Below are 24,623 nucleotides of genomic sequence, written 5' to 3'. Positions count from 1 at the left end.
ACAATTGTAGTTAAAAATAAATAAGGGCTGCAATGAAATCCAATATAATGCTACAATTTATTCCTTCATATTTTATAACGTAAATAACTGCTTCAAAATAATGAACCGAAAGTACTTCTCACCTGGGATATTTAAAAATGGACCAAACTGTTTTTAAAAAGTACCATAATTTTGGAAATATTTGTCCTATTAAGACATCACTTTCAGAGGGTTCTTAATTACAGTCCTATGAATCAACTCCGAATATTTTGTGAATAAGCACATTCTTTACACAGATTTACGATCTACACATTTGTATGTTCTGGAGTATAACCGTTAATTTTTCTCAGTTCGTTTGCCTTCATGAAATGTCAGCATTATCTATAACTACACTACACTTTAACAAATAAATGGGACATATTGCATAAGTCCTTCGATTTCAAGGGAGACACACAAATTAACTCACAACTTCACTTCATAAGATTTTATAAATCATTTTGAATTGTTTCAAGTAATCAAATTCGCTCTAATTTTACAGTTTTTAATTTAAATTAGACATTACATAATCATCTTTACTTCATTAGAATTTCAGAAATTGTTTGCATCCGTTGATAAAATCAAATTCACTCCAACATTTTCTCACAACGTAAGTAAAGGTCAAGAGTGTTAGCACGACCAGGGATAAATAAATAAATAAATAAAAGGAAATACTTACAATTATCCCAACCAAAAGGCCGTCGCTGATTGAGGAAACACTGGACTCAAGAGGCCTAGCGAATCAACTAAAATTAGCTTAACTAATTGACTGAAATAATAATTCCTTGATTCATTTAAGAAAACTTTAATAATACCAAAACATTTATAATTTACCGACCTCAAAATTAATATTTTTTTTAATTGATTTAAAAATACGATAAATACTGAATTCTATTTAGATCAGTTAAAAGAATAACCCAGTAGAAAGTAAAATCCTTATATCAATAATTGCTGAATGAAAACAGAAGACCTATTTAGAATAATAAATGAACGAGGTTCAATTGAAAATAAAATAATTAAATCCACCATTATAGAATTGAGAATGAAAACCTATCTAATAGACTATCTCGGTTTTCGGAGGTTGCGTGAAAACAGTAAGGATCAACCAAACACACTATATCACAAATCGAAGAAATAATTCACGAACATGTAATAAAACACAGAAGTAGGATAAAATAATCCAAAATCCCCCAGAGACGATAACTAAAATCGAAGGAGTAAGTCAAATACAGCAGAAATGATCCAATGCACGCAACTATTCCCAATACAGATGAACGTCAAGACCACAATAATCAGCAGACACTCAAATGTCAGATTCAACACAGCAACGCCCCCATTGCGTTTGCATTCTATTACACAGCTGTGTTACACAGGACAACCGCCATGATTAAAATGAGAACACGATGTACCGAGTAAGTCATTAGATCAGCTTTCATTTAAAGCACAAGTTTTCTTTTAACAGCCCGAAATGGTTTGAAAATATTTTAAATAATAAATATTTGATAATGTTTTAAAACAAGAAAAGAAATAAAACCAGGCTTTTAAGGTTATACAATTAATTCGTACATCATCTTGTCGGAGCTCCTTGAACATAATCATTCCTTTCGTGCACGAAACCTAATATAACTGAATGCAGAAGCCAAAAATTAACATATAATTATCTTCTTAAATTAAATAGAAACCTCAAATATTTTCACATTACAAGTTAACGACAATGACCTGTTTTCGACTCTAATTTTTTTTTTTACCCACAAATGATCCGAACATCACCTTTAGAAATTCTCACATATCGTAGACCTTAAATACTTAGCATCTTAGCACCATAAAATAACAGGATTAGTTCCTCAGTTAAAACAGTCATGACATCCAATGAAGCTACTTACGAGGTCGGTGTTTACGAAAAATTAAATCGTTTCAAAAAACAAACCACATCTTTGGCACTTATGCCAGATGGAGAATCCATCAGCCGGGATCAAATATCCACACCATCTTCCCTTCTTGTAAGATAATTTGTATCTTTAAGGCACAACCAGCAGAGATTAGCTCAACGCGTCTTCCAGTTTAAAAGCCAAGAAGCAGAACATCTGCTCACGCTGATTGTTAGAGCACGGTTCACGGCCAAACAAGCTTATCTTCTTGGCGCCCAGATAGCAGCACAACTACTCACTTCGAATTGTTAGTACTAAATCCACCACTAGATGGCTCACCATCAGCAATTTAATGAAAAGCCCATACAGTTACGATATTCAACACTCGGAGATGCAGACAAATGATGTGAAGGCATGAATGTAATAGAGACAACATAGTACCATGACGAGTAGTTATTCAAACTCCATTACACATTTCACAACAAAGTAAAAGCAAATTCTTCCCGAAAGTGCGGTACAGTTTTGAACTGTCTAGCGGGAAATACACTCATGCTCAGAAATTAAGGATAATGCTGTTACATGGTGAAACAATGCTATGGTGGGCGGTTTGCGGTTTTAAATCACCTCGTGGTATGACCATGTGGTGCATTTGACCTGCGGTCGTCGCACGGTGGGGCTGGCAGCAGTCCAAATACGCAGAGGTGTTTTGGTGCCTGTCAGAGTACGGTGCAGCGAATAAGTGTGCAGATGTTTTCAGACGTGCTAATGGTGACTGTGTGGTGAAAATGGCTCAACGAACACATATTGATGACGGTGTGAGGGGTAGAATAATAGGGCGACTGGAGGCTGGTCAAACACAGCAGGTCGTAGCACGGGCCCTCCGTGTTCCACAAAGTGTGATCTCAAGATTATGGCAACGATTCCAGCAGACAAGAAACGTGTCCAGGCGCTACAGTACGGGACGTCCGCAGTGTACAACACCACAAGAAGACCGATATCTCACCATCAGTGCCCGCAGACGACTACGGAGTACTGCAGGTATCCTTACTCGGGACCTAGCCACAGCCACTGGAACACTTGTCTCCAAACACACAGTCTACAGACGACTGAACAGACATGGTTTATTCGCCCGGAGACCTGCAAGGTGCATTCCACTGACTCCTGTTCACAGGAGAGCTCGTAAAGTCTGATGTCAAGAGCACAGTACATGGTCATTGGAACAGTGGTCCCAGGTTATGTTCACAGACGAGTCCAGGTATAGTCTGAACAGTGATTATCGCCGGGTACTCATCTGGCGTGAACCAGGAACCAGATACCAACCCCGTAATGTCCTTGAAAGGGACCTGTATGGAGGTAGTGGTTTAATGGTGTGGGGTGGGATTATGTTTGGTGCACGTACACCCCTGCATGTCTTTTGACAGAGGAACTGTAACAGGTCAGGTGTATCGGGACGTCATTTTGCACCAGTATGTCCGCCTTTTCAGGGGTGCAGTGGGTCCCACCTTCCTCCTGATGGATGATAACGCACGGCCCCACCGAGCTGCCATCGTAGAGGAGTACCGTGAAACAGAAGACATCTGGCAAATGGAGTGGCCTGCCTGTTCTCCAGACCTAAACCCCACCGAGCACATCTGGGATGCTCTCGGTCGACGTATCGCTGCACGTCTTCAAACTCTTAGGACACTTCAGGAGTTCCGACAGGCACTGGTGCAAGAATGAGAGGCTATACCCCAGCAGTTGCTCGACCACCTGATCCAGAGTATGCCAACCCGTTGTGCGGCCTGTGTACGTGTGCATGGTGATCATATCCCATACTGATGTCGGGGTACATGCGCAGGAAACAGTGGCGTTTTGTAGCACATGTGTTTTGGGACGGTTTTCTCAACTTATCACCAATACCATGGACTTAAAGATATGTTTCGTTTGTGACCACTATGTGCCTATGCTATTAGCGCCAGTTTTGTGTAGTGCCACGTTGTGTGGCACCACAATATGCAATTATCCTTAATTTATGAGCATGAGTGTATGTTCCTGGCTCACACAAATGTGTTGGCAGAGGATGGAAGGGCTAGTGATCCGTCATACTCAGTTTGAAGAGCGCTGAATTGCTGATATTCAATACTGATCTTCTACCAACTGCAGCAAACAAGTGTTTTGTAAGATATTTAACAACTGGGAATCTGCCCTCATCATAATCAACCTTGTTCAAATCACAAATACTATTTAGCAAATGCCAAGGCCATTGAAAGAGAAAATTATTGGTTAACGAGTGTTGGACATAAATGGAAATATATGCGGTAGAAATAACTGCAAAAGTCCGAACCTTCCAAGGAGAATCTATCGAGGAAAGAAACGAAATAGGTATTAAAAATGGGAAAATCAACAGGTTATCTTGGTAATTCAGTACATTCAGTGTCGGAAGAAAACAGTGTTTGCGTGGAAGGAAAGAACAATAAAGATGAAAACGGGGGTATGACACAAATAATGTAAGTAAATACAATGGCGTGTTCAGAATAGACCATTGGTCGCCACGTTCATAAATTGTCGCAAGGATCAGGGAGTACTTCTAAAATAATATGATGGCGTGCTGTAATACTATAAGTCTTGGATTACTGCTTACGTACGGCTGTTAGGCTAGGTTTTGGGTGATGAATAGAATTGTCCTCACTCTTTCCTCAGATATGTTTAAATGTCCTACTTTACTCACCTTTGAGCACCATATCCAGGAAAGACATCTCCGAAACAGCATCGTAAGTCAGTCCACCACAATGCCTCGTAAGAACGCTATCGATCTCTGCACGAAGTCGAATTTGAATCTCAGGATTTAAAGCCAGTTCGTAAAGAGCACACGTTAGGGTATTAGATGGTAGTTCACATCCAGTTAAGAAGAAGGTAAGGGCATGCGATGCAATATCTTCATCGGTATACTCTGAAAAATAATTGGCATTGTTAATCGTACGCATTTGCGTACTACATATGGTCAGGCAAAAATAATGAGAGCTAGAAACAAGAAAGTTGAGACAATGCCAAATTCAGAGTACACTAGCTGTGAATTCCTGGAAGTAAGGAGATTCCTTAATGATCGTGAAAATCTGCCAATATCATATTTTAAAACTCTTGAAAGCCATTGATAAAGAGCATGATCGAATGTGTGTCCTTCAGACCTGAAGATGCAAAATTTAGTATGCTAAGAACTTTCTCCATTCATGCAAGTTTACCTCCTTAGTTGTTATGGTAATTACTTTAAAACAAATATTTACCAAAGCATTACACACCAATCGTGATGCCGGCAACTCGAATGGTATTTTTTCCTTTTATAATGATTCCCATATTCTTTATGTGCATCAACATCTGCAGATAATCATTCCGAAATACTCTATTCCTTTCTCGGTACTGGATAAGTTCTGTGATGAGTAGTCGGAAGAAATTCTGTTCGTTTATATCCATCAATCTGCAACAAATTACACAAATTACCGTTAGCTGACTGTCTTACAGCAACATTTTTACAATTGGACTTAGTCTTATTTTTTCATTGAGACTATGTAAAAATTCTCTTATAATCGGCAGCAGCCTTCACTCTTGAGATCACTCAGTCAAACATAAGGACAGTAAGTTAACTACTTATCTAGGAAGAACTTGACTGCTACGAAGTCGTTTAATTGGAATGTAATGGATCCTTTTGGGTTCACGACATTTCAGCGTTTCTGCCAACCTCAGCGGTACAGTTAATTCATCTTTGTCATGTCACTTCCAAGATAGGAGGTCCGATACTGACTGAAGACGGTGGAATATGTAATTCTAATCATTCAGCGCCTCATAAAAATATATGGGTTGTTTGAGAACTCACCATACCCATGGAAAGAAAGCATACTAAAGTACATCTGTACCCCAGCGCAACATTACATAGCGAATACACGTTAGAACAACATCACGAGGATGGCAACACTGGATGAAGTGGGGTTGGCGGACAGTTCCGTCTAGCCGTATTGGAAACACAAGCAGTTACTCATTAGTGGTATGTGTGCGAGCCCATGACGACCGGCATATGGGTCACACCATGATCAAAATCGTGGTTGCATTTGTTCAAAAGGACTCCTCCACGAAAAGTAACATTTCCGATTTGGGAAAAATGTATGTTCGCTTTTGGCTCGTTTACAGACAGGTCGCGTTATGGGAGAAGGATGCCGTATGTGGAAACATGCGCAGCGTTTACGACGAGTTATGCAGAGTTGTGAAAGAGACCTTCACCACCAAATTCCCACAAATGCTCCGACAAATGTCACACTGAACATGCAGACGCATGAGACTTTGTTTTGAGCATCAAGCTGCGCGGTCTGCGTCGTGTAACTGGGGGCTGGCATTCACGAGGTGGTAGATTTTAATCTCACTGACGGAAGGCCTCAAGGTCGTTTTCGGTTGTTCCTTAATAAGGGCACGACCACTATCATCACAGTCCTAGCACTTTTCCATCTCACTGTCGCAAAGAATCCGTGACTGGTCGCGAACGTTAAACTGTAAGTAGAGGAAGAGATAAGATAAATTGCTGGGATTTGTAGCTCACACGGCCGCGGCCTTTTCGAAGCCATAACGTCGAACAACAACTAGCTTCTCAAAATACACGTTTATTATATGGTCATTATGCCTTTGCGGGCAGGACCTAGTGTTTACAGTGCACTATGTCTTCTGGTATGGGCTAGAGCAATTTTGTTACTTTCATTGATCTGTCTCTGTCTTAACCTTGGCTTTGACAAAATGAAAGTGACTGAGGTATGAGTGATGCTAGTAATACCATTCCTTATGCAGCCAGTCCCTGATATGAATGGTGTGAAAATGTTGTTCATAGGGTCGGTTGGTGCAGGCATTTCAATGGCCTTGGCAGACTGATATGTAATAGCAACTTCTGGCTCTGTGAGGAAAGCAACGGGAAACTACCTCACTCCTCATATCCCTAGTACGCCTCTTCAGTGATGCCCAGGCCATCTATGACAGCTGATGGCGGATCTGTTGAGGATCCAACCAGCCTTCGGGCTGAGGACTAAACATACATACATATGGTCATTAGTGTTCAGGACAAATTATAAATTATTCGGGTCAATCGACCGAAACAGAGGTGGTGGCCAGGCTCGCTTCTCCATGCGCTGTATGTTGACGTTCCCCATATTTGGTATTATTATCATGTCCAGCTTCATGAATAAATGGAAAGCGTACTGGACAAGTGAAGGAATTTTTTCATTTTAATAGTGATATGGGTTTATCACATGTTACGTTCAGTAAGAGCACTATTCACATCGTAACACACCTCCCATCTATCGACTGGGGCACGAAAGACCTTCTGGAGCATTCGTGGTATTATGGCTGCAGCAGTTTGTCGAATTCGGTCTCGGAGCTCCACCAATGTGACAATGTGTTAGTGAAACACACGTCCCTTGACAAAGCCCCACACAAAAATGTGTGAAGTTGGGAAAAGGCGGTGCTCAATACAGTGGTCCTGCGCGCCCAATCCACTTCCAGGAAAACGTACGAACCTCTAGGGCATAATAACATAATGCACCGTCCGCTGGAAGAAGACAGTATTCACAGGTTCATCCTTGACAAGCAGTGGTAAAGGAAACTCTTGAAGCATATCCAGGCACTTTACCCCCCATATACGGAGTTTTGGACGGAAGAGGATCAGCTGTAAATTTCGTCAATGGTTATTTCCACCCTCACATTAAATTTGGGAGAGTCTCGCTGGGCTTCCAAGTGCCCCACTGGCGGTGTTTGTCAGCCCATAATATGCAACAATGTTTGTTCACCTTTCTACAAATTTGAAAGGTTGCCTCATTGCTGAATAGGATGCGCTCGAAGATGTTGCAATCTTTATTTTCTGCAAGCAAATCCACGCACATGATAACATGCTCTGCACAGCCCTCGCCATGTAAATGGTACAGAGCCTGCATGTGGCACGGTTTTTTCTGCACCGTCGGACGTGGGATGTTCAGTTCCAGTGACAAACGCCGCACCGATTCAAGACTGCATTCAGTGGATTACCTGACGGCTCCATCATCAGAAGTTTATAGACTGCCCTACCGGACTCGTTCTTAACGATCCCAGTGCGCTTGAACTTGTTCACTGCCGGTTTAATTGTGTTGTCTGTAGGTCCAGGTTCGTGGAATCGGTGATCAAATTTCGTCCGAATGTCACCATAAGGTGACCATTGCAACCTCCACTCCAGAATGGCTACCCTCTCTGGCACACTTAACATCATGAACGTTCGTAGCTTATCAGTAACAGCTGAACACATCAGCTGTAGTCATGAATCCCATGTCCCGATTCCAGCGGCAGCTTCGAAATTTACATGTACTAAACACCTGCACTGCACTGATATATACATATTACCCCTACATCACCGCTTCCACAAACTCGATACTGAATTTCTGGACACACTGTCTAAGCTACCTCCTTTGTCTCTCATCATTAATAAGTGACACACTTTAGAATTTATCGTGAATTTCTCACTTTTGATCACGCCATTTGGACATTTACAATCGTTGGATATGTGAACTGTAGATGGGCTGTCAGGGATTTCACCGCGCTGAGCGGCTAAATTCCTGGAGACATCATGCTAATAGACTGATGAATCTCATCCAATACGGGTTTACACCTCAGAGAAGTACAAGGGATTCAGCAATGTCAGTAAATGCTGAGAGGTGACATTCTCTAGGTAAATGGTGTTTCCTCTCGGCTCCTAATTTGCAGATTGAGATGAAACAAGTGCAGTGACATTCCCAGGGTCTCCAATATTATCAAGTTTCATGAAATACGGAGTAAATGTTTTTTGCTTTTATTCCATCCAAACCGAATTATAGACCAACAAAACGTCCAAAATTGATGGATATCGTCTCCACAAGGTGTATATTATAACCTTCGCAAATAACAACAGAAAACGTTTGTACAGGATGGACACCAGAATCTAATTGTATTAGAAAGATCTATGTTTATTAGGAAGTGTACCTTCTTTACACCCAACCGTTACTTAGTGTATTTTTGTACGGTCACAATCCAGTCATGCATTCGCTACGTATCCGATCTCTCTGCAAACATACGACCCCGATTCCTTTAAATATCAAACCAAAGTATGATCCTTATTGTCACAAACCGGTTTACATATATCGTAGCTGTATACTCAGGCAGAGATTTTGAGTTATTGACAATACATCAGTGTTGTAGAAAGACATTTAAATAATATAATAGGGATGGAAGGAGAAGATTGACCCTCACTCGGAGTCGTGGGATCCTTTATGACACTGCTGGAAGAGACTACAGTTTCGTATACAATTACCGAGCAAGTGGCCGCGTGGTTTGGGTCACGTAGCTGTCGGCTTGCATTCTGGAGGTAGTGGGTTCGAACCACACTGTCGGTAACCCTGAAAATGGTTTTCTGTGGTTTCCCATTTTCACACCAGGCAAATGCTGGGGCTGTACCTTAGTTAAGGCCACAACCGACTCCTTTCCACTCCTAACCCTTTCCTATCCCACCGTCGCCATAAGACCTATTTGTGTCGGTGCGGCGAAAGAAAAATATATTCAATTGTTGGCACTTCTGTACCTGCCCACCTTTGTGTCGTTTAACTTTCACCAGGCTGTCAAGATTCTATAACATCCTAATAATAATGCAATAAGCTGGTGTCGTTAATGACCCCACGACGCAGTTTGAGGGTTAAATACTCGCCACTAACTGCGATCAAATCCATGTCTTTCTAGTAGATATGCATTCGTGTTCTTTTTTAAGATATCGTGCCTTTTTCACACCATACAACGCTCTTAATGATATGTTGTTGATGGTAACACTCACCTTGTCCTCAAAAATGTCGGCATATTGTGGGCGAAGAACGCTAGCAATATCCTGCCAGTTTTCCACATGCCAAATGTGGCGAACTCTTCCCCAAATTTCTGCAGTGTGGCTTCTGATTCGATGAATGAGTTTCCATACACTCCAAAGCCACATCTCATGACGACATCGGTGAAAAATTTGCAGGTTACATTTTTCACATGCAGACCATCTGAAACAGAATCCGTAACTGATACTGTAAACATATAAGTATGACTAGATGGAAGACTAAGTTCATGTTAATTCTTTTCATTTTAAATACAGGGTTTGGAAATGAGGTCGGATAAAAACTGACAGGATTCTCAAGAAGATGCATGAAAGAGATCGAATTTCTGCTAACCATTATGCATGTAATGCTTGGAGAGTAGATTTTCCAGCTTTATACCAGGTTTTGTTTAATTACGGCCTAGATTGTCTGTTTTATCTCATTGATGAGTTCAGTGACATCTATCAACATTGCTTCTAGCCTTTCGAGGGTATTATACAACCATTATTTAGGTCATTTTGGACATTTTCCTTTTCATTCCGTCTAATTCCCACCTCATGCCGATGAAGGCTTAACTTGTAATTAAACGCCATCCAGAGTGCCACTATTAATCTGAGCGACCCCCAAACGTGTGTATTCGACACTAATATTGGTTGTGGCTCATTTTGGGTTTTGGCCAGGGATTTGAGGTCGGATGCCCTGCCTGACATCACGTGAATTTTAGAAGAAAACTCCAGCCCGTGATCGACCGGGAATCCAATCTCAGCCGTCAGAGTGGAGAGCCAGCAGCTAACCAATTATGCTAATCACGCCTCCGTGAAGATCAATTAACCAATTAACCAATCATCAATTTCAAAGGACTTGGAAATGTATTTAATATTTCCCTTCACAAATTGTTACAATCCCTTATTCCTCGTCATAAGAATTAATATTTCCCCCCAATTTGTCCGCTTGAACTCCAACTTTCATTTGAAATAAGCAACTAATCAAGTAAGTAATTAAGTATGTAAGTAAGCAAGCAATGTGCCCCTCTGGCACAACTATTAAATACTTATCTTAAAGATCTGGACAAAATTATAAGAAGTTCTGTAAAAGAAATAATGATGCTGACAGATGATACTCCAAATGCGATGCTGTATAGTGCAAGGAAGGTCAGAGGGATAGGAATAATTTGCGCAGAATGGGAAGCCAATATACAGCATTACAATATTTGTAATCGCTTACTCCATGTTCAAGACGTTCATCTACCATACGTAAGGAAGTTACGTGAAGAATAAGATGTGGCACTCCACAGACTTGACATAAAAAAGAAAGTCTTCCCCCAAAGACTGACGGAAGAAAACTACGTGAAATTATGAAAAATCGATCCTTTCCGTCGTGGTGCCAGCTACCACATAAAGGAAAAGGAGTAGTGTTATATTCAGACTGCCCGAAAGTAAACTCCAGGATGACTCATAAATAACCTCTGTCCTCTTCTGAATACATAAACGCAGTGAAGATGACATGCAACCTCACCGCAGTCAGGTCTTTTCCCGGAAGGTCATTCAACACAACCCGTTGCCGCCAAAAATGGTTGCAACGATACAGAAACCCTTGGACATGTGCTGGGATTCTGCTGGAGCACTGAGCTAATGTACAAATATCGCCACCATCTTGTAAGAACGTCGATTGCTCAAGGCTTGAGACAGTGTGGTTGGGAGGTGCACGAGGAGGTTCACTGCATCCCTTCCGATGTCGCTAATCGGAGGGCGGACATCGTAGCCATCAACAGAGAGGACAATAAAGCAATGATCTTAGATCCCACCTTAATCAGGCTCGGGATGTGGATCTAGAAAAGCAAGCTAGTTATGTTCCGTGCTTGTCTTACCTTTCATCTAAGTATAAAATACCTATCAATCGGTGGATTGTCAGAGGCCTGCCATTCGGAGCAAGAGCACCCTCCCTAGTCAGACATCGAACTTCATACAAAATTTCAAAGTTCCATTCTGCGAGTTAGAAAAAATTGTAATACAGATACTGAGGGACTCTGCAAATCATTCGTTTCCACCTATACCTGAGAAAGTGATTTGCATTCCTCCCACACTAACCCTGGAAAAAAGAAGATAACAGCATTAACGATTAAACTTTCATTTTTTTGATATTTTTAAACATTGAAATTGAAACTGTATTCCGGATCCAAATGGTCACCCTCATTGGAGGACGGACGATTTATTTCTTTAATAAATCTCTCTCCCTCTCTGGTGTTTTACGTGATTATTAATTAACTAAGTCAGAATACCTTTAATCAGAATCATTAGAACGTGACGTTCAGTTTAAAAATGCTGCCGTGTATTATCCGCAAATCGAAATAACGCCGCAGGAGAGAGAAGCTAGCGACAAAGTAACTGAAGTTTTACACCCGTCAGTAACAACTTCATTTGATAAGTTAAGCGCTGAGAGATTAATACACCGGGCGAGTTGGCCGTGCGCGTAGAGGCGCGCGGCTGTGAAGCTTGCATCCGGGAGATAGTAGGTTCGAATCCCACTATCGGCAGCCCTGAAAATGGTTTTCCGTGGTTTCCCATTTTCACACCAGGCAAATGCTGGGGCTGTACCTTAATTAAGGCCACGGCCGATTCCTGCCAACTCCTAGGCCTTTCCTATCCCATCGTCGCCATAAGACCTATCTGTGTCGGTGCGACGTAAAGCCCATAGCAAAAAATAAAAAGAGATTAATACTGTATTATCTTGATAGAAATCAAAAATCCACAGTTCTATCTCTTCAGGCAAGCAACTCAAACTTGAAAACATCCTAGGGATAAATATAATAAAGTATGAGAATATATTATTATATTATTCCTACAAATTACAATCCTTTCCTTAGTCGCTATCCGGCCGATTAGATTTGGAGTTTGCCTTTTTCTGCCATTACGAGCGCTAATGTAAGTCAATGCATAGTTTCACTTAAACCCTTTAAACTACACTCGATGTGGACATTTTTCAAAAAAAATAACGCCTGAGGATATTGAACCAAGGAATACGTTACAGAAATAATTATTTAAATAAGTTAATTTAGCTACGATTTAAATTAAAAGGAAACGAGGAAAGAAACAAGATACTTTAGGCAGTTTTCCCGAAATGCATTTAGGCCAGAAGTGATTTTCGAAATTTGATTTTTTTTTTTAGTTTGTTAGAGCTATTCATGATTCACAGTCTGAAACCTTTCTGGATCCTTTAGCCCTTCAACTTTCGGCACAATTGAGGAAATTGCTTAATTTTACGTTTTTCATAGTTGGGGACCTCTACTTTGTCTACTAAGAAATGTTTTCAGCATTAAAACTGCAAATGAATTCATCCTGACAATAATAATAATAAGAATAAGAATAAATAATAATTAATAATAATAAATAATAATAATCATAATAATAATAAATAATAAATAATAATAAATAATGATAATTGTACCGGGCGGTACACCTCCACTCCGCTAATTTAAAATGTGCGCCAGTTGAAACTCCTCTGCTGGAGGAAGTCTGAACTTTATCTATGCTATTAATTCTCTACTTTCTCAGAAGATGTCACCATGTGGAAAAATTTGAGTTTTTGAACTGTGTCATTTTTGATGTGGTTTTGTTTCACTTGAAGTAAGAAGTGTGAACTTTCTCTTCTAGAGGACACTACTGAAGATCAACAATAGTGCAACCTAGTGAGGAGTCAAAGAACTATTTTTTTGGAGAAAATTTAATTTCAAGAGTTTGTTCTTTGTTAAATTTCTTTCTGTCATTATTTAAGTTGGCAATATTTACCCCTTTCTTCCCCTTGTTATGAATGTATCCAATCCCGAAATTCTTCTATTAATTTCTGACCAATCGGGTGTATCTTCCCCCAACTTGTATCGGTTGCGGGGTCCTACCCAATAAAATTATTGTGGGCGGGTGTTTTCATTCCCCTAACGCCTAGAACCTTCCGCGAGAGGATATAAACTGCTGATTTTTGGGTCTCAGCGCCACTTCTGTTCCATCTTTCAGTGTGTTAAGTACATAGCAGGGGGCGGGAAGCGCCTCTTTCTTCGGCAGCGGTCAACAACAAGGTAATGGCCGATTAATAACTTCTTTCTTTGCTAGCTCAGCAGTTTAACTTTCGGGGCGGGTTCTAAGCGTTCAACCATGTAACCTTTTCCTAAAATGTAACTACTCTTTTCATATATTCTCTTTTAAAGCTTCATACTGGGATAGAGAGTGCTAACCCTCTCGAGCTCCCACTCATATTGTTGTGAGGTGAACTTAGTTTTCTCAATCTATTCTTCGTTAACGTAAAACAAATTGTTCTCTTCTTAAGTCACCTCTTTAGTATGGGATTAGCCCTTGTATTAACGGCCTAGGGCCAAGTAGGTCTTAATCAAAGTGTATTAGGAGTGCAAGTTCGCCTCCTCTCAAATTGTTTTAGAGGTCATTTAATTAACCTGCTTTTCATTTAATAGACCTCAGTAGATTGGGTATTTTACCCCTGTGTTTATGTCCGTTGAGGACAGCTTGAAGGTGGAGTTTGGTGTGGCCTGGGAGAGGCTTAAATTAAAGAGCGAGTGGCTCTTTTGAAAACGGAGTGTTGTATGCCTCGAGGAGGCTTTACTGTGTAATTTGGAGCAAGTGCTCCAGGGTTTGATTGGGGTCTTCTGCCCCTTTGTTAAAATTTGTATATCGGAAAGTTGGGCTAGTTGCTCAAGAATTGTGAACTCAGGGCTCGAAGCCCAAATTCTGTAATCCCTGTAATTGTACATTTCAAATTGTGTTTCGGCTACTAAGTACCTGTTCTTCGTTATTACTTAATCTTGAAAAGAAAATATTACCTTGTTAAATTTTACATTAACTTTGATTCCGTAGTTTGAGACCCATTCACGCCCGCACCTTCTTCCACCTCTACCTACCACCAAAACACGGTAACAAGTGGTAGCAGAGCGTGGTTGAATGGGTCTCAATTTAGCCCCGTTTGACGGCTAAATATTGTTTTTTCCGAACTCTAACAATTTTCTCAGTTGCTGGAATTTTTCTTGATTTTGTTTCAAAATTGTTCTGTCACCATGCCCGGCCCTCGCGATGTTCTCCATCTTAACTATTTGCGCAAAGAGGAGTTGATCTATGAATTAACTATTAGAAATGTACAATCTGGAGGCACGGTTGCAGTAGACACAAACAAGATTAGAGAGTCCCTAGATTTGCCCATTTCCATCCCCAATTTGGGAGAGAAAGAAATTGACGACTCTCTTTCCACGATCACGGAGAATATTACTGGTCTAGCTTCTGTAGTTAGTTTTTTTGATGAAAATGATCCGTCTCCTAATCAAATTAAGCATGTGCAAGGCAGGCTATATCATTTTTCGAATAGGGTTAACGATCTGTTGTCTCTAAAACTGAATGACGTTCAGAGGAAGGAAGCTAGTACGCTCCTGGAAAATATTTCCGAATTATCTAGTAAGGTCACTCTATTGTTGACTGGGGAAGTTCCTCCCAAATCTGATCAACCCACCATAGTGAATGCAGGTAGTGAGGAAGAACCTCCTAAGGGAGAAGTAAATAGGAAAACCATTGCTGCCCAAACTATCTCTGCCCCATTGGACAACGAGCCTGAACGCCGTGCATCGTTGAATAACATCCGTTCTGAATTAACTTCCTTGCCATTGAAACCTTTACCTACTATGTCACCCGGGTTTAGCAGCTTGCCTCATCCATTGGCAATGTTGCTCAGAGGTATTTCTAAGTTTTCTGTTAATACCACCAGTGATGTAATTTCATTTTTGAGATTTCTAGTTGAATTTCAGGATCATGCCCTTGTGTTTTCTCTTTCTCCATGTCAAATTTTGCAAATCATCTATCCTTATGCTATTGGTATTCTCTCTGATAAAATCGTAAGAGCCATTGCCGAGCAATCATCTATTGAGGATTTCCATGCCCATTTGCTAGCTAACTTCATCCCGGCTAGGGCCAGGTCCTCCCTTATTCAGAAGTACTATTATCGTGTACAGCGCTTGGATGAAAACTTGGCTGATTTCATACAGGACATTAAGTTTTACACTAGGGTGTTTGCCCTTCATTTTCCTGAAGATCAGATTGTACAGGCTATTATCGAGGGAATTTCACCTCCCTATAGGTCATATTTGTGTTTCGCGGCGTGCCCGCAAAGTTTCTCTGAACTTGAAGCATTGGCCGTCTCAGCGGAAGGAGTTAGGTACGCCGATTCCTTGCGTGTGGCAAAAGAACCCCCTCCTTCGTTTAGTAATACTCGGCCTCCACCTCGCCGACCAGTCACACCCCGTAAATGTTATGCTTGCGGGTCGCCTGACCATCTTCGCAATAAATGTCCATTGGTCAAAAGTAGTAGGGCAAATAATGGAGCTGGTTCAGCACAAGGCTGTTTTAAATGTGGGGCCTTCTCACATATCGCCAAGAATTGCCCAAACTCGAATAGCACCCCCTCCTGCTCAACTTCTGGTGCAAATTCCACCTATGCCAATCACAAAAAGTGACTAGTGGCTTCGGCTGAGTCGACTAATCCATCTTCCCGAGACTCAGCCCCTAATAAACAGGTTGTAAATGCAGAGAACGATCAGCCTTCAAATTCATCTTTTGAATGCCCTAAAGAATGTCTTAGGATTGCGGCGGATACCCCCGCACCTGTTCCTTTTCTTAAGATTGAGTTAAATAACGAGCCTATAACAGCTCTCTTAGATTCAGGAAGTGTTTGTTCGATTATTTCGGCTGAATGGTATTCTAAATTGAAAACGGTTTGTAAACTTCCTGACTATGTCTCGTCTCCTGTTCAATACGTATCGGCTAATTCATCTCCATTAGAAATTCTAGGTTCCTTACTGGTCAAAATTCGTATTTTTAAGTTTAGATGGAAAGTTAAATTGTTTGTGGCCAAGCAATTGTCTTGCCCCATTATATTGGGAGCTGACTTTATTTCTCACACTGGTCTTGTGCTCGATCTCCAGTCTAGGTCGTGCACATTCAAATTTGCTTCTAATTGTAAAATCCCACTATTAAAGTGTAATTCTGTGTCATGTTCTTCTATTTCGCCTACCCAGGATGAGATGTTGTTAGACCTTAGACATCTACCTGAGGAGCAGGCTGATAGTATTCGCAAACTGTGTCAGTCGTTTCCCGAGGTGTTCTCTGATACTCTTGGTGTTACTGACCTTATTGAATACAAAATTGAGGTCACGGATTCGATTCCTGTCTGTTTTCCACCTTATAGGCTATCTCCACCTAAAATGAAGGCTCTGAAAGAAATTATCGATCAGATGTTGAAGGACGGTATTATTAGGCCCTCTAAGTCGGCGTATTCATCGCCTATTTTTCTAGTCCCGAAACCCCAAGGAGGCTTCAGGCCTGTCATTGATTACAGGGCTCTCAATCGGAAGGTGGTGTTGCAATCTGTGCCCCTTCCTGACCTTCATTCTTGTTTTTCATGGTTTCGTAAGGCCAAGTTCTTCACCATCTTGGACTTGAATCAGGCCTATAATCAAATTCCCCTTGCCGAAGAGTCTAAACATCTTACAGCGTTTGCTACGGACTGGAATTTATACGAATACAACCGCGTGCCTTTCGGGCTCCCCACCGGAGCAGCTGTACTCACTAGGCTACTAGATAGGGTCTTCTCCGACATCAAATTTGAGTACTTATATCATTACTTGGATGATGTCGTCGTATTTTCAGAGACTTTTGAAGAACATCTAGCTCATCTGCGAGAGGTTCTCGATCGCCTTCGTAAGGCTGGGTTAACTGTTAAGTTGTCCAAGGTTGCCTTTGCTAAGCCCTCTATGTCTTTCCTAGGGCATATTGTGTCACCTGATGGTGTAGCAGTCGATCATTCTAGAACACAGGCCATCCGTGATTTCAAACCTCCCAAGGACATTAAAGGTATCGCCAGGTTCATTGGTATGGTGAATTTCTTCAGGAAGTTTATTCCTAACTTCGCTAATAGAGCGGCGCCCTTAAACCTTCTTCGTAGGAAAGGCATCAAATTCGAGTGGGGACCTTCTCAACAAGCCGCTTTTGAAGACCTTAAATTAGCTCTTTGTAATGCCCCTGTACTTGCTATGCCTGATTTCTCGAAGAAATTCATTGTCCAAACCGACGCATCGTCGTCAGCAGTAGCTGCAGTCCTTCTTCAAGAGACTGAACTAGGGAGGCGACCCATCGCCTATGCATCTAGGACTCTATCGGCTCAAGAAGCCAAGTATTCCATCTATGAGCTCGAAGGTTTGGCAGTCTTATTCGCCTTAGAGAAGTTCCGTCTCTATCTGGAACATGTTAAATACGACCTGGAGACAGATAATCAAGCCTTAAGCTGGGTCTTAGGTAGGCCGCGTCGTACTGGTCGTATAGCCCGTTGGGCCATCCGTATTTCTGCCTTCCAATTCGATGTCAGGCATATCAGAGGTACTGAAAATGTTGTTGCTGATGGACTCAGCCGTATGTTTTCAAACGACGTTGAGAACCATGAACCGGTCGACCGTTCATCACCTCCCGAGTCCACACTATTTGATGTTAATGCCATTTTAACTGATGCCCCCATGCTCTTTAGGGATATCGAGAAATACCAACATGAAGATCCGACGCTGGCTCCGATAATGGAAACCCTTTCTTCTGGGGAACATGTTGTCCCTTATGTTCTGAGGAATGGTGTTTTATGTTGCCCTTCGAGGCATGACAAGATGATGAAGGTTGTTGTTCCAGCGGTTCTTGTACCTATGATCTTCAAGTATTATCATGAGACCCCATTAGGAGGGCATCTTGGTATCTTTAAAACTCGTGAAAAGATTCGTGAAATGTTCATCTGGAAAGGTATGGACGGTGAAATCCGTGAACTAGTAAAGGCTTGTAAATCCTGTTTGATTAGTAAACCCACCATGTCCACCAAGGTAGGCCTTTTGTCTTCGCATCAAGCATCGCGCCCCATGGAACGCCTGTATATTGATTATGTAGGACCCTTCCCCCAGTCGAAGGGAAATGCCAACAAATTCATCTTTGTATGTGTAGATGGTTTTACCAGATTTTCTTGGTTATTTCCGACTAAGCTGGCTACCGCTCAGTCTACCATTACTTGCCTAAATTCTATTTTTGCTTCTTTTGGTCCGTGCCAATATATTGTATCTGATAATGCTAAGGCTTTTACATCTAATTTATTTCGTAAATTCTGTTTTGACTTATCCATCTCTCATGTAACTACTTCTGCGTATTACCCTCAACCATCTCTGGCGGAACGGGTTAATCGTAATCTCAGGTCCGCACTGATTGCCTATCATCATGATGATCATTCCAGGTGGGACACGTCCCTGCATTGGTTAGCTTTTGCTTTGAATTCGGCGGTTCATGAATCACATAAATTCACTCCAGCTTCTTTGATGTTCAAGTTTGTTCCCAACTCGCCGCTCTCTAACCTCTGGTCTCTGAGTGACATTCTACCCGAGACAATAGATCCGGATAATATTAAAGATCTTTGGAAGAAGGCTAAAGCCAATCTTAAGGTATCTCATGAAAAGGTCAGGGAAAGGTATGATCGTGGACGGAGACCCACCACTTTGAATGTAGGTGACCAGGTAATGGTCAAGAATTTTGTTCCCGCGGGCAAGCTTGCCCCCAGATTTCATGGGCCTTGTATCATTCTCGATTTTCTTACGCCAGTTACGTTGTTAGTAAGCAATCCAGCCACCGAGAGGATATTTAGGGTTCACCTGTCACAGGTGAAACCAGTGTAAATGTTGTGTCAACTTGCTTCATATAATTTGAAAGGAATATGAAGGTTATATTTTTTTTTTAGTTCAACTTTTAAGGCTTTCTGCCCCTTCTATAATATTTTGGTCTTATATGTAAGCCTCTTGTAAAACCTTCCCCGATCCGTTAAACTGCCATTCTATCCTTGCCTCGGCCATTACCACGCTCCCGTCTCCTGCTTCAATACACACTGTGGCTTGATTTGAGTAAATGCCATGGATATCTGCACGCCGCTGACCCCTCAACCTCCTCACCAAGCCTGTGCCCTCAAAACAATGATGATGGTCCAACACTATTCTGCCGCCAAGCTTTAATGTTTCAGTGCCCCCGCAGCCGCGCGGCGCCGTGCAGCAACTGGAGCAGAGGACGGGTCCCCTCGGCCCCAGCGAGGACGACGTGTGCACGGCGAGCCGGAGCTCTCCTCCCGGCCAAGGCTGATGTGCGGCGCACGACCTGCTACTTGCCCGCAGCCTGTATATGTTCACCGCGGGCGCGGCGTGCTTCTACACCTCTGCTCCCCTCATAGTGCGGGCGAGCGGTATTTCAGGGTACTTGAGGGGTCCGAGCGGCCTCCTTTGGACGCAAGCCGCAGCGGCCGGTCTGGCCATCCCACTTCATCACCATCAACTACATGAACAGTTACTATAAGTAATGACTACACTTGGGAATTTAACTGCAATATTTGGTGGACTATGCAAAATTTTTCATCACTTTTAAGTATTAAAAGTTTATCTTCAGAACTCAACTTCTACAAACACAAAGACTGTACTTCACCTGCAACAACAAAATTTTGGAACTAAATCAAACCAAATTAAGAAAACCTTATAAATTTTTTTTCGGCAATTAATCTCCATATCTACATCAAAACTTGGACCTTGTTTCAAACAATTTCATGTGTCATCCCTGGAGGAACTTTTGGGGGGGGAGGTCTGTACCGGGCGGTACACCTCCACTCCGCTAATTTAAAATGTGCGCCAGTTGAAACTCCTCTGCTGGAGGAAGTCTGAACTTTATCTATGCTATTAATTCTCTACTTTCTCAGAAGATGTCACCATGTGGAAAAATTTGAGTTTTTGAACTGTGTCATTTTTGATGTGGTTTTGTTTCACTTGAAGTAAGAAGTGTGAACTTTCTCTTCTAGAGGACACTACTGAAGATCAACAATAGTGCAACCTAGTGAGGAGTCAAAGAACTATTTTTTTGGAGAAAATTTAATTTCAAGAGTTTGTTCTTTGTTAAATTTCTTTCTGTCATTATTTAAGTTGGCAATATTTACCCCTTTCTTCCCCTTGTTATGAATGTATCCAATCCCGAAATTCTTCTATTAATTTCTGATCAATCGGGTGTATCTTCCCCCAACTTGTATCGGTTGCGGGGTCCTACCCAATAAAATTATTGTGGGCGGGTGTTTTCATTCCCCTAACGCCTAGAACCTTCCGCGAGAGGATATAAACTGCTGATTTTTGGGTCTCAGCGCCACTTCTGTTCCATCTTTCAGTGTGTTAAGTACATAGCAGGGGGCGGGAAGCGCCTCTTTCTTCGGCAGCGGTCAACAACAAGGTAATGGCCGATTAATAACTTCTTTCTTTGCTAGCTCAGCAGTTTAACTTTCGGGGCGGGTTCTAAGCGTTCAACCATGTAACCTTTTCCTAAAATGTAACTACTCTTTTCATATATTCTCTTTTAAAGCTTCATACTGGGATAGAGAGTGCTAACCCTCTCGAGCTCCCACTCATATTGTTGTGAGGTGAACTTAGTTTTCTCAATCTATTCTTCGTTAACGTAAAACAAATTGTTCTCTTCTTAAGTCACCTCTTTAGTATGGGATTAGCCCTTGTATTAACGGCCTAGGGCCAAGTAGGTCTTAATCAAAGTGTATTAGGAGTGCAAGTTCGCCTCCTCTCAAATTGTTTTAGAGGTCATTTAATTAACCTGCTTTTCATTTAATAGACCTCAGTAGATTGGGTATTTTACCCCTGTGTTTATGTCCGTTGAGGACAGCTTGAAGGTGGAGTTTGGTGTGGCCTGGGAGAGGCTTAAATTAAAGAGCGAGTGGCTCTTTTGAAAACGGAGTGTTGTATGCCTCGAGGAGGCTTTACTGTGTAATTTGGAGCAAGTGCTCCAGGGTTTGATTGAGGTCTTCTGCCCCTTTGTTAAAATTTGTATATCGGAAAGTTGGGCTAGTTGCTCAAGAATTGTGAACTCAGGGCTCGAAGCCCAAATTCTGTAATCCCTGTAATTGTACATTTCAAATTGTGTTTCGGCTACTAAGTACCTGTTCTTCGTTATTACTTAATCTTGAAAAGAAAATATTACCTTGTTAAATTTTACATTAACTTTGATTCCGTAGTTTGAGACCCATTCACGCCCGCACCTTCTTCCACCTCTACCTACCACCAAAACACGGTAACAAGTTGTCTACTAAGAAATGTTTTCAGCATTAAAACTGCAAATGAATTCATCCTGACAATAATAATAATAAGAATAAGAATAAATAATAATTAATAATAATAAATAATAATAATCATAATAATAATAAATAATAAATAATAATAAATAATGATAATAATAATAAATAATAATAATAACCTGGTTGGCGTTTAGGTGCTTCATTCTCCAAGTATTGAATCATTTCCCTACACTCGTAGGCCATCAAGGGAAACAGAGATTTGATCCTGGTTGAAGTGAAAGCTGGTGACAGCAAAGTTCTAACTGCTTTCCACCTGAAAGGCAATGGATACATAATAGGACAAGAATAGAAGAATGGAGGTAACTAAAAAGCTAGCTTGCACAATATAAGGTGTACAAATCAACCTGTGAACCGTGCAATGCAGAAAGCAACTAACTCATGAAAATAAAATATCTGGCCCAGCTATCAGCATTTAATAGTCTACCATTTAGTTTGAGAAACAACATTTATAGATACATTACTGTCTTACGGGGAAGTAATTCTAGGTAACTATTCCCAAAAATAACACATCTGCATCAAATGTATGATGAATATTTTCAAACAACGAAAACTCCCAGTAACATTTATTTCCTAACATAATGGGAAATTCATGCGGTCTAGCAGTTACCATATGAGTGAGAGGCCCTGGGGATCTCCAGTTCGAGTATAGGAGCTTCCCTGAGAGATGTCGAGAGAAATTTTCCACTCGATACCAAACTAACGTTTTGTATCTGAACAGATACAATGTGTTACGGTGAAATTGCGATACACAACAACGAATATTCGTTGAGATGTTCATTTTAAACAAAAATTCATATGAAATATGCTTACCTTATTTTCATAGACACTATCTGGAGGCTGCTTAGCCATCAAAAAGTACAGTGTTATGGCCCTTTATGAAGTGGTAAGAAACAGGATCCGTTTCCAAAAAGGAAAACGAGCTCTCGCTGTCGAAAAACTCCAAGACATTCGAGTCAGAATAGAAATGAGCCCGAAAGAAACTGATTTGGCACAATAATGCGGAATTTAAATATATTTAAAACTATTTAATATAGTATATAAGAATTATAAATATACAGATATTTCTAGTGACATGGAATTAATACATTAGGCCCAAAAGAGAAAAATTCATTAATGTTTTAGAAAGTTTAGAAATTTATCTTGCTCAAGAAAATCACTTTGAATCAAGTTTAAATGAAAACATTACAGATATTATATAAACTAGCATATAATCATTTAAGGAAAAAAAGAAAAATGTAAGACTTGAAAACCTTAATTATGTAGGAAGTGATTCACATTCAGCATAATCCAAATATTTAAAATATGTAATAATAATTGCCCTAATGTACCACTAACAATTATTTATTCATTGATAGGGTGAATTATTATATAATAGTTCTTTAAGCTAAACAAAAGAAAGTATTGTATTGTTTTTGTTCGTTGACATTTGTAAATAAATTCGACATTAATAATCGCTGATGAAGGGAATGTATTATGATCTCGAAACATGCTCGATTAATAAATAGTTTTTAATGATAAAATATTGTATGGACAAGGAGGATTCCATCTTATAAATCTCATTTTTATCTCATATTGGCATCAACTCAACTACGGTTAAGGTTGAAGGAAGAATCCCACGTTCCAAAAGTTATGGCTAGTTTAGCTTAAAGTCTAGTTAAATGATTAAAAAAGCACACGTTTCGTTCCCCTGATTAGGAACATCTTCAGCTTACAAACGTGTTTAAAGATACAAAATTGACACATATAAAATAAAAAACTTATAATGATGATGATCATCATCATGCAAAATTTTGTACTTAGATGAATATGTTCCAAATCAGAGGAACGGTGGGATTCGAATCAACCATCTGCCAAACGCAGGCTCACAGCTGCGAGACCCTAACCGCATAGCTAACTCGCTCGGTTATGTGTATTCTCCCTGCAAAGTAGTATACTAACGGAAATGAAATCAAGGTGCAGCAAAGCTAACGTAGTGAGCTCGTAATTGCAATCAACGGCATTCTGCAAGAAAGAAGTGAGCTCCCGGGCGGAATCATATTTTCTCCGGTCTGTTTTCGGACCGACCTTACTGTACGGGAGTGAAAGCTATATAGACTCGGGAGATCTTATTCAAAATTTGGAAGAAATGGACATGAAAGTAGCGAGAATGTTTGCAGGTACAAGCAAGTGAGAACAATGATAAGAAGGTATTCTGAATGACGAGAAAAAGGCTGTTAAGACTGAACTCTATTGATAAAGCTGGTCATATGAACCGAACTTGGTGGTGGGATCATGTAAGGCGAATGGAGGAGTATACGTTACCAAGGATAATAATGTACTCTGCCGGGGAGGATGAGAGAAGTGGAGGAAGAGCAAGGTAACGATGGTTGCACTAGGTTTTTAATTATTTAACTAACTGCAGCCAGAGAGCTAGCTGAAAACGAGGATTGTGGCGAGGCAGAGGTAATTCACAGGAGCTTTCTGACTGAACGCTGAATGGCATAACAGTCTATAATTAATTATATATATATATGTGTGTGTGTGTGTGTGTGTGTGTGTGTGTGTGTGTGTGTGTGTGTGTGTGTGTGTGTGTGTGTGTGTGTGTGTGTGTGTGTGTGTGTGTGTGTGTGTGTGTGTGTGTGTGTGTGTGTGTGTGTGTGTGGTTCATGGTGTGGGTTACTGT

The 24,623-nt window shown here is 40.9% G+C and overlaps 1 protein-coding gene across 1 annotated transcript in view; it reads right to left on the bottom strand.

Annotated features, from left to right (window-relative positions):
• The window catches only part of LOC136875650 (cytochrome P450 6k1), a 29,096-nt gene extending 6,909 nt beyond the window's left edge, over nt 1–22,187 (bottom strand). Inside the window, exons 1-4 of the mRNA XM_067149193.2 lie at nt 22,081–22,187; nt 9,718–9,925; nt 5,159–5,334; nt 4,591–4,812 (exon numbers count right to left, since the gene is read on the bottom strand). Coding sequence (XP_067005294.2) covers nt 4,591–4,812; nt 5,159–5,334; nt 9,718–9,925; nt 22,081–22,144 — 670 coding nt within the window. The 5' untranslated portion in view covers nt 22,145–22,187. The remainder of the gene's footprint in view (nt 1–4,590; nt 4,813–5,158; nt 5,335–9,717; nt 9,926–22,080) is intronic.
• Between the last annotated feature and the right edge of the window lie 2,436 nt (nt 22,188–24,623).

This window comes from Anabrus simplex, chromosome 6 (assembly GCF_040414725.1).
Source record: "Anabrus simplex isolate iqAnaSimp1 chromosome 6, ASM4041472v1, whole genome shotgun sequence".
Lineage (NCBI taxonomy): Eukaryota > Metazoa > Arthropoda > Insecta > Orthoptera > Tettigoniidae > Anabrus > Anabrus simplex.
This window is presented reverse-complemented; position numbering and strand designations above follow the sequence as displayed.